Consider the following 16,268-nt stretch of genomic DNA (forward strand, 5'->3'; position numbering starts at 1 on the left):
AGTCTAAAAGTCAAAAGGGCACTGCTTTTTATTCTCTAAAACGTTTATATAATGGGTTAGTTTCCTAACACACAACTGTTCTCGGTAGTTACCAAATGACATAAGGCAGTATTTCTTCCCAGGTTTCGTACAACAAACAGTTTGTTTGCAGAAAGATAACATTGTTACACAGTTGCTGTTCCCAGTTTGAACAGCTTGTGCGGCCAACCCTCAACAGCTCTGTTTGGTGATCCGTCAATAAAGGAACTGCATGTATAATTCCTTGACATTCTCGTCCTTGAACTTTGGTATAAAGTTTACTTTAATGATTTCATCGAAGCCTTCATCGTGGTTCGGTTCTTCATATGACGATCTGTCAAAATACCAGCCAAAATAAAACTCATTACTGTTTAATACCGCAGACACATGTTAACGCACGTCTTCAGTCAAAGTCCACAAAACCCTAACCACATCAATCAAAAGCCCCTTGCAAGCGATTAGCTGTCCTGTGGTAAAACATGAGTCAAAACGAGCCATTTCTGCCTAGCTTTTTCGCCGTCACTTACTTGTATTTGACAAATGCCAAGTGTCCAACGTGCTTGTATGTGGTATCCTTATTGGTCATTTCACGAACCTGCAACAGATAAAATCAAAGGCTCCTGAATGCAGAAGTACAATAGTGGTAACCGTAAAGCTGTACTCGCATCAAACTACGCTACAAGGATTCGTGGACGCCATTAAACAATTAAATTACACGCGCACTCTGATTCCTTCCGATACGCGAAGCAACGCAAAGGTGGACGTGTGCGTTATTTTGGTGGTTTTGTTGCCAAACGACAAAAAAGCGTCCAGTTTTTCTTCCAAGAACCTCCGTAATTTTTTTCCTCGTGTCGTGTTGTTGCCGAATGAAACTTAATACATGTGAACGACTTTGGTTGCCTAGCACGTGACCTAAATTTCATCCGCTAGTTGCGAGGACATGTGTTTGTTTACATTTCGCCCAGTTGTCACGTAGTATTTTTTAACGCCTTTTATTTAATCTTTTTCTTTGCAAGAACCGTTCTGGTACGGAATTGTTACCGTCGGGATGTGTTTCGTAATGGTGAAGTCATCTAATAAAGTAGAGTGATCACGTATGTGTTTACAAGGCGACGTTGGGACAAAGTTGGCCAGCCAAGTGACTGATAACAAGGAGAAAGGAATAGAGAGCAATGATAGCAATATAATAGTGATGTTATTATCAACTAGAGAAGTGACAAAAAAGAAGGTGCCAGCAAACTCACCAAAAGGTATTCTGTAGGCTCATTTTATCGATCTATTTATTTGACGGGGGAAAAACACAGAACATACAGAGGAGCTTTATCAACTAAACTATCCTTGTTAAAGGTTTGGCACTCGCTCGGTCTTTCACAACTCACCTTATTGTTATGCAATGCATGTTCAAAGGAAACATCAAAAAGAAAACACCTTGCAGGAATCTTGGATTGTTTTGCACAATCAATGTACCTCAGAATAAGAAAGAAATAATACTTGTTTGTTCAAGTACAAAAAAGGGTGGTGTAAGCCTAATACGAAAACATTTTTAAAACAACCTTCCAGAAGTGGCCAGTTACAAGGATGTGCAATGACTTCCAACAACTGAGACAGAACAAATTCCGCCTACAAAAAAGTATTTGGCCTTAGGGGTTTTCTAAACTTCTTGCAATGAACATTTCCAAGGAACATTAAGGACTCTAAAATTTGAATACGAGTCAACCTCTGTGACCAAACAACGTTTTGCAGGTGAGAATTCGTTTAATGATCTTTAAGGAAATTTGTTGCAATCCTCAGTTACGATGGTGCCTTACCTGTAGGTTCGATACCGAAAGAGGTCGGGTGCAGTTTAAGAGAATGTATTCTTATTTGCGCTTTGAATAGTGTCCATAAGTAGTGAGACCCTCACTGGTTGGTTCAAAACCTTTGATACTTGAATAACTGTTCTATTTCGTTTTTCAAACAGAAAAAGCATGATCATCTCAAGTGAGATGCGAACAAATTACACCAAAACCAGCTCCAGGGTTATCCTCAAAATCAGAAGTACCTTTTTCTAACTTCTCTTGTTGGACTTGTGTTGTCGATCACAACGCTTTTCCCGCGAGACAATGCATCTTTGCAAGCAGAAACACATTTCTGCCACGTACCTAGGCTATCCTAGAGACAAACAACATGTGCGTACTATAAAGTGTGAATGTTTCCACCAAAAGGAGATCAAGTGAGTGCTAAGATACTGGCAATAGAGTGATCTTACTAACCCGTGAAATACAATTAGACAATAAGTCAATGTTAGACTTCTGGGTTTTGAAAGACCACTCCAAAAATTCTCAGCCAGCGAATTGTTGCAATTCTGCTCACTAAAATGTTTCAATGGAATGACCAAATTCGTTTTATGAAGTTCTCAGAGGAATTATTGGGGTGTTGGCATTTAAGAAAAAGAAAAAGAAAAGATTTTGTATTTCATTTTCGGGGCAAAACAAATTTCCAAGTTAAAGCTGTTAAGTCGTAAGGCTCTTGGCAATATGGAAGACGCTTGTAGTTTGGACGAGAAGAAGCTGAAGATGAATTAACAGAGAGAGGGGATTACTGGATCTTTAAAGAAAACGTTTTGAAATACATATATGTATGTTCCTCTAAATGACATTAAACGAAAAAAAAAAAAAAACAAATCGAAATGAATTACGCTCTTTCAGGCATTAGCGGGTGTATTTAAAGGTGATTCCTCTTCAAAGTCACAATTGTTCACATTTATCTGTATATGCTTTGCATCTCAAAAGTTAAAAATGAAGAAAATAAATGTTTAATTGGCAGTCTTTAGAGTAAACCAAAAGGATCATTTATAACCCACACCGTCTGTTATGTTCAAATATCCACTCTTGTAACAACAATATACTAATAACAAAATGCTAACTCTTAAGTGTTCAAGGAAGAAATTCTCAACAAGGAACATTACTGCCACGTTTCGTGAAATATCAGCCATTTATCTACAAATCGCTGAATTGTGATTGAGATTTCCTGAGATTGTGCCTTACCCTGTTAATGTGCACATATCCTTGTGAAACCAAGTGATCTTTAACAAAGGTTGTTTTGCCAGCTGGATTAGCGATTAAAACAATGAAAAATAATAAGTCTGTGTACTGTTCTGGAGCTGGTAGTTGGAAAACAGCAAAAACTAACCAAATATAAAACGCCAAACGAAGTCTTTCTCTTTAGCCTCCCTCGCAGATGCCTCTTTTTTGGCTCATCACACAATCTTTTCTCCCCAGTGTTAGAGGAGGAAAGATTGCGTGAGGAGCCAAAAGAGCGTCTGCAAGAGAGGCTACTTTCCCTTAGGCTATTTTTACAAGACATTTTCACTGCTGAGTTCACTCTCATTCGGAGATTCACCAAAGTCAGATGGAGAGCCCACAAACATTTTGCCGTCCTCATTAAGAAGTTATTCGTGAAATTCAAACCTTGATTAGAAAAATCGAGGTTTGAGCAGCCGGCTGCAGGAGTCGGATCTAATCTCAAGGTACAGTTTGAATAATGAGTGACAAGTTGTGTTGAACCTTTTCCAGCATTCTAGTGTTCTTAACGGAGAATATTTGCAGAAATGGGAACTTGCAGAAATTATTTCGAATCCCCTTAAATCAGCCCAAGAAGTCTAGAAATAGCAACTACAACAACAACGCAAATTTTCAAGCAAAGAAGGGTATTTTATGTTTGAAACTCTTTCGTGTTTCTCCTATCTGGACGGTATTTGTTGTACCACTAAACAAACTCTACTATTTGTGTGGATCATCCGTGAATACATGTAGCATGGAACGAGCCAATATGCGTTAGTCTTATATAAGATTGGGCTGCCTGAGTTTTAAATTGCACCGTTAAAATCTAATTCTATATTACTGTACCTCAAACTTTTTAATATGTTATCAAAAACGTTGGTTTCGTTTAATTTCCCTCCAAGAATTTACGGTTTTGTGGCTAAACGTATTACAATATGAGATGTACAATTACAGACTCTTGTTATCACTGTCATAAGAAACGTTACAAATACTTACAAGCGGGATAACCAGCCAAAACAATGACCTTGAAATAAGCAGAAACACACACACACACACACACACCAAAAAAAAAAAAAAAAAAAAAAAAAAAAAAAAAAAAGTTGTTATTTATCAGAGGTAAGTAGTCGTAATAAAATGGTCTCAGTTGTCGAATAACAAAAAAAGATTTTTGAGTAATTTCTTGAGAGAAAGCCTGTTTTTATATCTGGCATGGAGTACTTCTTCAATTACCTTTGTCAGGTTACTTTAAATCCTAAAGTGTGATCATTCATATGAAAGCGAGTGAGCAGTATTTTCCTTTGGTAGTGTTTTTCAGGCTACATGTGACCACTCTAACTTCTTGTGGATGGCACCCTAAACTGTGACCATTCAAACGGAAGTTACTCAGCAGTGCTTTCAATAGGAGCCATTTACAAAAAACTTTGCATTACGTAAGCCTAAACATGTTGCCTTAAGTTGTTTAAATATATATATTTTTTTTAGTGTATAGATAAGTGTCTTTGGTTTTGAAGGGTATGATAGAAATGAGGTCCAACTTCAAAAAGTCGAGTGAACTCGCTTTTTGATTTGAACGTTCACTTCACAGAGTCCCTTGGCAAGCAATACTTCTATGAGCAAGTAATAGATTTCCTACACACCTCTTGCATCTCTGATCGAAGCTTTGCAGTTGAGGGATTTAACAAAGGTGCATTGAGACCTAAGTTTTTCTATGGTAAAAGAGGAAAGCAAAGTCACTATACCAAAAGTCATTTTCGACAGAAGAATGCTGCTTTAAAGTTTGTCAGTATTATTACTCCCATTACTCCTATTTCCAATATGACATTTCAGGCAATTTTAATGGTAACTTAGAAATAGAAGAGGTAAGCTGAAAGCGATGGAAGCCAAAGATGTATTGAAGAGTAATCCATAGATCCATAAGCTATCTGCTTTACATACCGGTATAAACTTTGGCCATACAAATGGTGTTTGCTTCTGCTTGAGAAAGAACTCTTCTGGGGTATAGAAGTCAATTCCAATGTTTGCTGCAAACTTGGGTAAAATAGAATGAATTATATACAGGACAATATAAATTAAAAAATTCAGGATTGACCAAAAAGACAAAGTGTTTCAGTGTTTTGTGTTTCAAAATAACTTTTTTACTGCAACTTTCTGCATTCCCAGCCTTATTGAAGCCCATCCCATGACCTTTCTTACACTGGAAAAATGCTGTAACAACTAAGTGAAAGTAGACTTGTGGAAAGCCAGAAGCTTGAATTGCCGAAACGCACACCACTAAGTTTGGACTAAAGTCTGTCAAGTATTGAGCAGTCTGGACGTAGAATCAGCTCTTAGACACAATGAGGATGTTGGCATCTCCACTGGCTGTTCGTAATGCAATGCATAGCATAAATATTTCTTTTCAATGTAACTGATTTAGAAATTCAGTTTATTTAATTCTTGGCATGTTGTCACCCCCGACTCTCCACAGGAGCCTTTTTGTTCATTGAGGGGAGCAGGGATGGTGCAGTGGTGAGAGCATTAGCCTCCAACCAGTGTGGCCCGGGTTTGACTCCCGGACTTGGGTCATATGTGGGTTGAGTTTGTTGTTGGTTCTCGTCTCCTTCTTATATGACACACATGATGCAGTAGGAGAAACACATTTCAATCACAACATATTTTAACAGTGCAGTTTTATAAAGCAATCAAAGTTAGATGTTACTATTCACAAAACACTATGGCCTACTTTTTTATCAGCATTGTTTTCCCTTAAAACGATGCTATGCCTACATTTTTTCAGGAAAATACAATACTATCATTATGGCTACTTCTTGCACACATTTTTGCACTTTGACTTCTACGTATTTTCCAGTTACATGTAAACATGAACGTATATTTTACGATGCATACAAGTACAGCACAAAAGCAGTCACTGGAAAAAAAAGCTTTTACCAAAATGACAAACAAAGAACCCTTGTATCACTAAGACATCCACTCAAAAGTTTGCTTACTGTTCTGTCATTACAAGAAAAGTCCTTCTTTTTCCCTGGAGCCCAGTTTGCTTCTCGGCCTGCTGCATCTTAAAACGAGAATGCAAAGAATATTTAGAAATAACAAATAAATAATAATAATAACAAAAAAAACAAAAAAAAAAAACAAAAAACAAAAAAAACAAAAACAAAAGTCGACCGACCGACTGATCGATCAATCAATCACCTTATTTAAGTGTTGGAAACATGCTATCTCAGCTGATTAAAGGAAGAGAAGTTAGGTGTTTGGAGTTAACGTTGCTGTAGCAAATCACCTCAGCTGGAGTTTGAAGCTTTGAGAGACTTATACACAGTAACTTTACAGTATGGATAATAAGGATGCTGAGGTTTTTACAGATTAAAAAAAACACACCCTTGCTAAAGTTTAACTAGTTTCAATGTGATTTGTCTGTCAAGCTTTCACAAAGTCAGAGTAAGACATAAATGACAATGTCACAACAATGGCAAATCTACTAGGTTCCATGCTAATGAAATAAAACTACAAAACAAGGCAGTTCGCATAATTAATGATGTTCCATTGATGGAACCCATTACCCCTTACTATGTATCTTTAGGTTTAATGAAATTTCCTCATATTGTTAAACTAAACACGCGTTTTGCCTTTTTATAATTATTTTAATAACGAAAAATTTGCTACTCTACTTGTTTCACTAGTATCTAAACTACATAATTATAATACCGACAGTGCATCTTTCAATCAACTTTTAATAACTTCTTTCAGAACAAATCTAAGGAGATTTTGTCCAACTGTAATAGGAAAATGTTTTTGGAACAACATTCCTCAGACAGTTAAGGAAAAACCTACTAAAAGAATGTCTAGAAAAGCACTCTATAAATACTACCTTGCTCAATATTGACGATACATTCCTTGCTCATTATTAATTTAGAGACCTTTAGATTCTAGTACGAGTGCGAGCACAACTACGAGTTTCTCCAATAGACAAAGAGTGCGCACGCGTGAACCAGTGTCATTTTGGCGGGAAAACGAGATAGCTGTCGTCATTTTACTACGAGTTTTTGTAAGAATCTCGTAGTGGCGAAAACGAGTCCTCGAAACGTAGGTGATTTCGTCTTTTTGGAAACACGAAAGGGCTTAACTATCATCATTCAAACCAACTGCGTCAAGTTCGTCATTGGTAAAGAGTGAAATGAAACTTTCTGTGATATATCTGTTCTTAGTACTTCGCTAAAAACTCGAAGTCAAATCTCGTAGTCGTACTCGTACTCGTACTAGAATCTAAAGGTCTCTAATGATACTTTGCTCCAATTATTTTCGTTTCTCTTCGTTTTTTGTTTTCCTTTCGCTATATATTTCTAATTTTTTCTATTCTACTTAGTTACTTTTCCTATCAATTTACTTCCTTTAAAGGGGCACAGTATTAGTTTTACTAGAGGTGCCCCTCTACTCTTCTCCCCCTATTTGAATTGTATTTTGTATTTTTGATTTGAATTTGAATTGTATTTTTGAGCTGCATATTATTCTGTTGTAATACTATATTAATAATATATATTTTGCGCTTATGCAATAGTAGGAGTGGAGAGTACAAACAAAAAATGTCAAAAAAAAGTCAAATCTCTAATGAAATAGTTTGGTACAATTCAACAGTAGAGAAGGTGCACGTAACTTAATGTGGCCTGCTCCTAATTATTAGCACTTTGTAACATTTTTGGATCGAGCTTTTTGGCAGGAAAGATGCAACCAATTTGTTTGAGTTTTGGCACCCTTAATAACAAATGCTTGAACTTGAGGAAGATCTTATTTATTTTGTTATGGTTGTTAGAGTTTTTATCAAATCAGTCCCCAAACTATTTAGTTTAATATCTGCATTAACTGAATGCTGGTTAAATTTACTTTGAAAATACTATGCTAATGCATTTGTCATAGCTGATGCACAAATAGCAGAAGATTTCTGGCTTTGCTATCACTTTCCCGTGGGTAGTTTAGCCACTTGGGCACTGAACGATTCTTCAAACACGTGTACAAATAATATTTACTTCCAAAAGAAAGGGGAATCACGAAGAAGAAGAGAAGACACCATATTTTCTAATGCCAAGAGGAATCAACACTTGTTCTCCCCATGAGGCATACTGCCCGTGAGGAATGTGGCAGCAAAACCAGAAGTCCTGAATAGGGTTTTCATCTTACATGTAGTTGAAAAGCGATCAGTTAGAGATACTCAAGAAAGCGGCTTCTTTCTTCAGGGAACATGTGGTGCCAAAAACTGGTAAGGGTTTTCCATAGACACCGTATTTTCTAATGCCAAGATTATTTGGGCAAAGTAGAAGACGAAAACACAATAATATTGATGATGATGGTCTGGATGATTGGGCAACAGCTATGTCCATTTTACATTATTTTTGCTGAAGAAATAAGACTGGACGTCAGCTTATGTAGGAGCCGATGGCTGCAGCTATCAGTCTATTTGTTGGTCCTGTCCCTTTTTATGATTGTGAAACAGGATAAAGTGAATGAAAGAACATGAGATAGACACTAGTGGTTCTTTTACATCCCACAGGAGTGATCAGTGAAGTGCTGTGAGAAGGAGCCTACAGTTTTTCGTCCTTGATTGAGAAGACTAGAAAGTCTAACCATCTGAAGATGTCAGAGCAAAGGCAGCACTTTCTCCTTTAGTTATTGTAAGACCCTGAGTGTTGGTCTGGGTCGGGAATCGAACCTGCGCCTACCACTCCAAAGTGTGGTACCCATCCAGTTGTGCTTGAACGGTAAAACAATCCCAATGTACATTGCATATTTAATTTCAACTTATGTGCAGCATAAAATTCAACTTCTTGTAGATATCGCTTATTTTGTTTGCCGTATGTTTCCGAATATTCAGATTATTTCTATAAAGTTCTGAGTAACATTAGACTTTCAGATGAAAGACAGCCTGGTAGCACTCTTTCCAAATTTCTGTATCAGCTAAGACAAATGTATAAGCATTGGTTTTTCGGAGTAAATGTGAACAGGATTCTGTGTAGGGATTTGTATGGCCATGATTGCCTTGAAACTTGCAGATATAAAACTTGAGAGTTCTCAGTGATGCTTATTTGCTGAAACAAGGAAAAAATCTGTTGTCGGATTTCAGATTAACTTGCATTTTTTTAAAAAACAATTTGGTTTCAAAATATAATGATACCTGAATCGTTTTCAGAGCCACAACAAAATAAATAACGTTTTATTACAGTTCAACCATTTTTCCTTTAAGGTGTGGAAACTCAAAGATATCGATTAAATATTTGTTGCTTAAAAGCATGATTTAAAAATGCCACCAATGTGGCAATAAATAGGAGCGGGCCACCTTAAGAACATAAATGAAATAAAAAACATACCACCAACAAAAAAACTGTCTTTTAAGCTTACTTCTACTCCATCGTTGGCCTGAGAGAGAATAAACAGAAGAAATGAAGCAAACTTCACCGATAATAACTACTACTCTTTAAACTGTTATGGAAATTTTACATCATCACCACCATGCAGTCCTCTTTGTCCCCAGTGGGCATAAGACCAAGAAAAATCCTTTTGTCTTTGCACCTGCACTGGGCAACATAGACTGTGCCTCCCCCCCCTGGGTAAGACCCATTTCTGTCAGCTTTGAGAGCTCAAAAGATGATAGGTTGGTTGTGAGATTGCGTACTAGATGATTTTACGAGTTTTAAGGCAATAAAAAAGTTTCAAGTTTTTTCAAAGACTGATCAGCACAACAATTCTGTGTTTACTGTTTGAATGCATGACATCCAAAACAAACATATTCACCTAATGGTCCCTGAAACTTTTGTAAAGCAAAAAATGATTGAGTTCACTCAGACTCACAAAAAACGTATCAGCTTTCAGCTCTCGAAGTAAAAACCTTATCGCTATGAAACTTGTCTTATATTTTATGTTTGACCGTGGTTAAGAACTAAAATTTCTACATGGTATAAAATATAGGGTATATGGATACAGTTTAATTTTCATAAGAAATGGTAGATAACAGCAAGGAATGGCATAGTATGTTTTTGTACAACTAATTATTTGGAGGCCTCCGTTTTAGCACTAACAGCATTTTAAAAATCGATAAGCAGCATTCAAACATGCTAAGAAGAATTCATCACTAAGGTTCTTAGTTGCAACAATATATGAGACCATGATCATAATTTATCCACAGGTCATATTATCAAGCTATATTAACTTATGGTGCAATAAGACCCTCTATACTATTTTCCTGTACCTTTTCAGCTAGGTGTTTCCACATACCAGTAACAGGTTTACGATAAACATTCAGCCCTGGTGCGATGAAAACCTTGAGACAAAAACAAGAGAATCCTTCTTTATGTAATAAAGTAGAATTCCGAAAGTAATGGCCCCTGTTACTTTCGGATTTAGCAGCCCAAAGGGGCCACTTATTGGGCAGCAGTTACTTTCAGATGGTTAAAAAAACATTTATAGTTTTTAAAAGGTCATTCCATTTATGCACGTTATTAACTCTCCACATGAACAAAGCAAACTGTAACAAAAAAGGCCCCAAATGTTCGTACTGTATAGCGAAAAAAATGTTCGTATTATACTGCAAATAATTACTTCATTTGACTCTGCTGACACATACAGCTTTTAAATAATAGTTTCCAATAGGATTCAGTTAAGTTTGCAGTCTAATCACAAATGATCTTGCATGTTGTTTAGTCCTACACTCAGGCCGTTCCATCAGCAGTATGCTTGAGAGCAGACAGTTTCTCTTCAGTGACTTCTTTAAATTTGAAAAGCCGTTCTACGTTATCTAATGCATTGTTGATATAAATTGAATGGTAATTACGATCGAGGGGACGAGCCTATTGGTGATTTTCACTGTATGAAAAAGGAGACATTTTTCGTGTTCCAGTTACGTATGTTACGCTAAGTACTTTAACCGCATGGTAAGTCGATCGAAATGGACACAATTTATTTGTAGGATGGTATTATAGAGTCAAAAAGGACTACTTGAAACGTTACATGAAATACAATATGGCATTTTATTTTTGAAGTGTTGCCATTTTCGAATGGCCGCTACTTTCTGGTGGGCCGATACTTTCGGGTGGGGGGAGGGGGGGCATTACTTTACGAGTTCAATAGGAAGATATAAAATTGATGTTACTTTCGGGGGGAGCATTACTTTTAGAATTTTATGGTATGTTTTGTCCTTGTATACATGAGGTTGAACCTCAATAGCTACATGGTTCTCCAATAACAAAATAATTGTGGCTCTAGTCACGCTACATGACGTTTTTGAAATAAACCACAACCGGCCTCCCCCGTCTCTACCACCACCCCCCCTCCCTCCTCTCCAAACACACACCACAAATGAAACACAACCGGAACATAAAACAAATATTTGAAAAACAACACACTTAATTCAACACCGTTCAACACATATTCCATGGTAGTACTTCAGTATAATAATTATGGAGTGAGATCCAAATCTTACCTGGACGGGTATTTTTAATTGAGCAACAACATTGTTGATTTTTGACTTGAGGTCTTCAATACTCAGTTGTTTCTTATGAATGTAAAGCTAGGGTATATAAACATGTAATAAACTTAATAGAGATAACCACATTAATTTTTTTATTAAGTGGCCATCACATTGCATGACGTCATGCCATTTCTAGTAATACCCATTCTTTTCTGTATTTTTCATGTCGGTCACCCACCCCGGAGCTCCAGGTGTCACTCGGTCAAAACATGGCCAGGGCAGGAAAATAATTTTTTTTTTCTTTTCGAAAGCTTAAGCACTCCAAAGACTCCAAACAATTAAAAAAAAATTCTTTCTAAAATCGTACGATCTTACAGCAAATTCGACAGCATACAAAGAAAGCTACCGGTAAGCAAAAAGGTTTTCACAGGGTGTATTTTGCGTAACTGTGAAAAATTGCTCGTAAATTGGTGAATTTGGAGGCACTGGTGAGATGTTTTGGTAATCTTAACAAAATTGGCCCTTGGAGCCGAAAAAGCTGAACGCATGGGAAGATTGATGACTGTATTTTAGTATTTTGAGAAATAAATTGAATTTTTCCATGTAAGGTTTATAAATCAACATAAGGTTCCTACTATCGGTTACTGAGCTTGGGATTCCTCTGATCAGACACTGGCATTCCTGTACAAAAAAAGAGCCGTTTCTGGCGAGAGAATGGTTGGGGGAGGTCGGGGAATTGATCCCAGGTTGGGGAGAAGAAAATATTCAATTAGCTGAATCTTGCAGGGGAAAGGTTAAAAAAAGGTGTACAGTGGGGAAAACATTTGGCTGCTTAATAGGCTTTTAAGGCTTTCTTGTTTTGGAAGAAATAAAATCTTCCCTCTCCTCTCATTAATATATTACTACAATGCACCGTAGCAAGTGATTGTTAAGACAAATAAAAAAGGGGAAGTGTCACCTTTTTTTATTAACAGAAGCCTACAAATAAATAGCCAACAAAGGAATGAGGTACAATTATTATTGTCTACTATTTTACAGTGACAAACAAACGTCCCGTGGGGCCAGAAAGGGTCATTTTCTATTAGGTGCATTTAAATTCATGTTGTAAAACTTTCTATAATAGCACGTTTGACAAATTTTTAGAGCAGACTTAATAAAAACATACAATAATAATAATAATAATAATAATAATAATAATAATAATAATAATAATAATAATAATAATAATAATAATAATAATAATAATAATAATAATAATAAAAGAAAATTACAAAGACACAAACTACTTAAAAAGGTTACAAAACAGACAAACCTGATTTGTTAAAACTACAACCTGGAAGAAAAATGACCAAAAACAAAAAAGGAATGTTTAATATACACAAGGTAAAATATCTGTGGTCTATGTACAGTACACCTTGTTAAACGGCTAAAGAATTTATGAGGATTATGATTATTTCAGACTAAGTATGTTCTACATGTACAATATTGCAACCTACTATTCTTTGCCCTATCATTAATGATAGGGCAAAGAATAAGTCTGCTGTGTATTTAATATTTCTGTGATAGTAAGGGTAGGGTTCTGCAAACATGGTGGTCATATACAATTTGCATTTCATTTTACAAATCTGACATTAAGCATATTTTCTCATGGAAGCTTTTAGTACAATACCTTCAAAAACATTTCTGATAAAACTACAGTGTTTTTGTAACTGAACATTGAGAAACAAATTGCCTGTTCTGTCATGGATCAGCCTACTGAAGCTGAATTCTTCAAGAAATGTTTAACTTTGAACAATTCAGATTTTACAAGTCTTAAGTGATAAATATGTTGTTTGATGTTATGGCTTATTCCTGTACAATTCGTTTCTCTGCACGTGCTCTTTTCATGTCTACTCAAACATTAATTTTATTCATGTTATGCATTCTTTTCCATGTGACATCTATTGTTTTATATACCTTGTATATTACCTAAAATATTCAAATTCACTCTCACAGTGTAACTGATGATGACAGCTGGTTCTGTCAAAACATGTTTTCAAAACTTAAAAGTGTTGTCTTCTTCTTAATACTTGTGATCTTTGATCCTTGATTCGCAATCCACGACTGTGAGATTTCTAGGAAACCACCTGTTCCTGTGCCGGAACAGTCTCCTGCCCCCATTTCCCCATAAACTCAGATTGTTAGACCTTCTTGTGTTTCGAGATTGCCACAGTTTCCCTCATTAGATGCATTTATGAAATGAAAACATTGTGCTCCTTTCAGAGAATTTGCTTGAAATCAAACAATGCCATGTTTCAGTCTTCAGCTTTGGAACAATCCAGTCACTGAGTGCATAAGGCTGCGATTAGTGATGTGAATGGAAGCTCGATTGTTTTGTTCAATGTAGGAAATAACAAGGAGCGACAGGCCTGTATGATTATTAACAAAATATGGAAACATTTTTGAAATGTAACCTATTTATAATTGTGCTCTGACAACCATGTCATGTAGTGAGTTTCCTTTTCTAAATAGGAAAAAAGTGGTGGCTCTTTGAAGATTTATAGTAGGAAAGGCTGATTTAGCATTTAGTGCCAGTTTTCCATCAAACCATGTTTGTGTTTAGGCACCCATGGTTGATAATGTGTCATGAAAGGCAATATTTGTTTGGAGGTGTTGTTTATTTGCTTCAATGCCGGTGACCTTTCTGTAAATTTGATTTAAACAGTGTAGTCATTGTTATGATTTGTGGTGCATTCCCCCATCTTGGAAATTTGAGATTTATTTATTATTTTAATTAAACATTTCCTGATTTTCTCTGTGAATTTTTGAGGGGGTAAGTTGGGGGTTAGTAAGGGGTCAGTATTTTGTTGAAACCCTAGAAATCACTGATCACACGGCAATGGTTATAAAAATGTTGAAGAAGATTTATCTTTAGTTAAATTTATCTGAAAGGTGTGACATTTTTCACAAGATGAGGGTGCACTATAAGATGAACTGAGCAGCCTGAGTTTTCCAGATGCCAAGTGTCTTGAGGTCTGATTTTTTGCCGGGTATGTTCACAAGGTTCAAGTAACAGACTGAAGGTTGTAACAAATTTACTCCAATAGGCCAGTTTTGGAAAGTACAATTTTATTACAACTATCAGAATCTTCAGTTTTTCGCTTTCTCGTGTTTATTAAGGAGTTTACTATTTAAACCTTACAGGGATTACAACTGAAAATTTTAAACAAGAAAGGGAAAATGAAATGAACTATGGTAGTTGTAGACTTGTAGTAAAATGACACTATCTGTATTATGAAAACAACCTATATTGTTTACCATCAAAAAGAATAATAAAATTATAGCATCCAAAACTTTCAGCCAGAATGTCGAGCTTGAAGAGGTTAAATAGACAACTTCAAATAAGTGCCACAGACACTTGTTCAAGGAAATGCAGTATTGGGTGTGACTGCCAAATCAGAGAAGGTTTATTAAAAGAGGAACCACCGAGACTATCACTTCGTGTCTACGTTGAGTGTTTACAAAACAACTGCCAATTACCTTGTATTCATTATTCCACAATTCGTTCAGTTTTGAAATAACCTCTGGATATAGAATTCTGAAAAAAAAAATATATATATAAAATTAAACATTGTTAAATAATAAGTTATTGAATCTTTAAGAATACAATAAATAAATAATGTACCAGCTCTTTCGCAGAATTTTTTTAATCTGGGAAGGGCATCTATATAACTGTACTTACTGTATAATGTTAACTCATGTTAATATAACTAAATTTTGATTTTATAAATTATTTATAGAGTTATCTATAGGGGTGAAGAATAAAGTTGGCTGGAATTTGACTCCAGTGTGAATGAGGCGAACTAAAGAACTGAAGCAGTAGTAATGCTGGACAGATGTTGCAAAAGTTGCCCTCAGGAAATGACCTTAAGGAGGCTCAAGGCAGTTTTTTTGGACTTAGGGTGGAAGTTTTGAAATTACGATCTCGCATACAAGATAAACTTCGATCTCCTTCACACTACTTCATCATTTCAACATATGATCAAAGTTAATTTTCTCATCAGTTTCCAAGCAACAGCTATTACCATAGCAACGGAAGCGCATAGCCTCTCATTTTAAACATTGTCAATTATCTCGAGATCTAGTCAGACACTTTATGACGAAACTTTAGGGATTTAAATTACTCAATCTAGACAACTTGTAGGCGAAATTAGAAAAAAATCTATAAGAGCGTTTTCAAGTAAATAATGAATCAATTTTTACGAGGTGATTTTGTTTATTCCAGCATTTTTCACCAATATCTCTGACAAAATAAAACTTGACACTTTGTCTTTTCTGTTAAAAAGTCTTTGCTCATAGCAAAACATTCTAAATGTATATTGAGCTTCATGGGTGTCTCCGATTTTAAGATATTTATGTTTGAAAACAGTGAAAATAAAGCGCAGATGAATGAAAAAGTTTCTACTTTGCATAAATCGAGACATCTTTTAAATACCCCGGCAGATTTTTCTGTTAAATTACAAGCGGTTAGAGTAAGAATTCTTTTCGATATTCACGCCAATTTTAGGCTCAAGAACCGAAACCGGTGTTAGATAAGAAGGTTGAATCTTGGTCAAGTTTCAGTCATTATTCGTTTTCTCCGAACAAGAAATTTATTTCGTTTGTCCCGGTCTATTCCACTGCTATTCACGTGCTGTGAATATTTATGATTACGTGAAGTCGTGCAAAAGGTAACATTTACATAAATATATGCTCCTGCTTCTCAAGTCTTCCATTGT

General features: G+C 35.9%; 1 protein-coding gene across 2 annotated transcripts in view; it reads right to left on the minus strand.

Moving 5' to 3' along the window:
• Positions 1-10: 10 nt before the first annotated feature.
• The window catches only part of LOC146469229 (bifunctional polynucleotide phosphatase/kinase-like), a 27,981-nt gene continuing 11,723 nt past the window's right edge, over positions 11-16,268 (minus strand). The window contains exons 5-17 of one of the 2 annotated variants that reach the window (XM_085123492.1): positions 15,031-15,088; positions 11,524-11,610; positions 10,294-10,365; positions 9,416-9,464; positions 6,047-6,114; positions 4,995-5,087; positions 4,697-4,765; positions 4,056-4,083; positions 3,045-3,106; positions 2,060-2,169; positions 1,398-1,485; positions 546-613; positions 11-352 (exon numbers count right to left, since the gene is read on the minus strand). In XM_085123492.1, coding sequence (XP_084979618.1) covers positions 235-352; positions 546-613; positions 1,398-1,485; positions 2,060-2,169; positions 3,045-3,106; positions 4,056-4,083; positions 4,697-4,765; positions 4,995-5,087; positions 6,047-6,114; positions 9,416-9,464; positions 10,294-10,365; positions 11,524-11,610; positions 15,031-15,088 — 970 coding nt within the window. In that variant the 3' untranslated portion in view covers positions 11-234. Of the gene's footprint in view, positions 353-545; positions 614-1,397; positions 1,486-2,059; positions 2,170-3,044; positions 3,107-4,055; positions 4,084-4,696; positions 4,766-4,994; positions 5,088-6,046; positions 6,115-9,415; positions 9,465-10,293; positions 10,366-11,523; positions 11,611-15,030; positions 15,089-16,268 lie in introns of those variants that run through there. The other variant, XR_014867252.1, reaches the window with a different exon arrangement.

Source organism: Pavona decussata, unplaced genomic scaffold (genome assembly GCF_977016875.1).
Source record: "Pavona decussata unplaced genomic scaffold, jaPavDecu1.1 SCAFFOLD_125, whole genome shotgun sequence".
In the NCBI taxonomy this organism is placed as follows: Eukaryota; Metazoa; Cnidaria; class Anthozoa; order Scleractinia; family Agariciidae; genus Pavona; species Pavona decussata.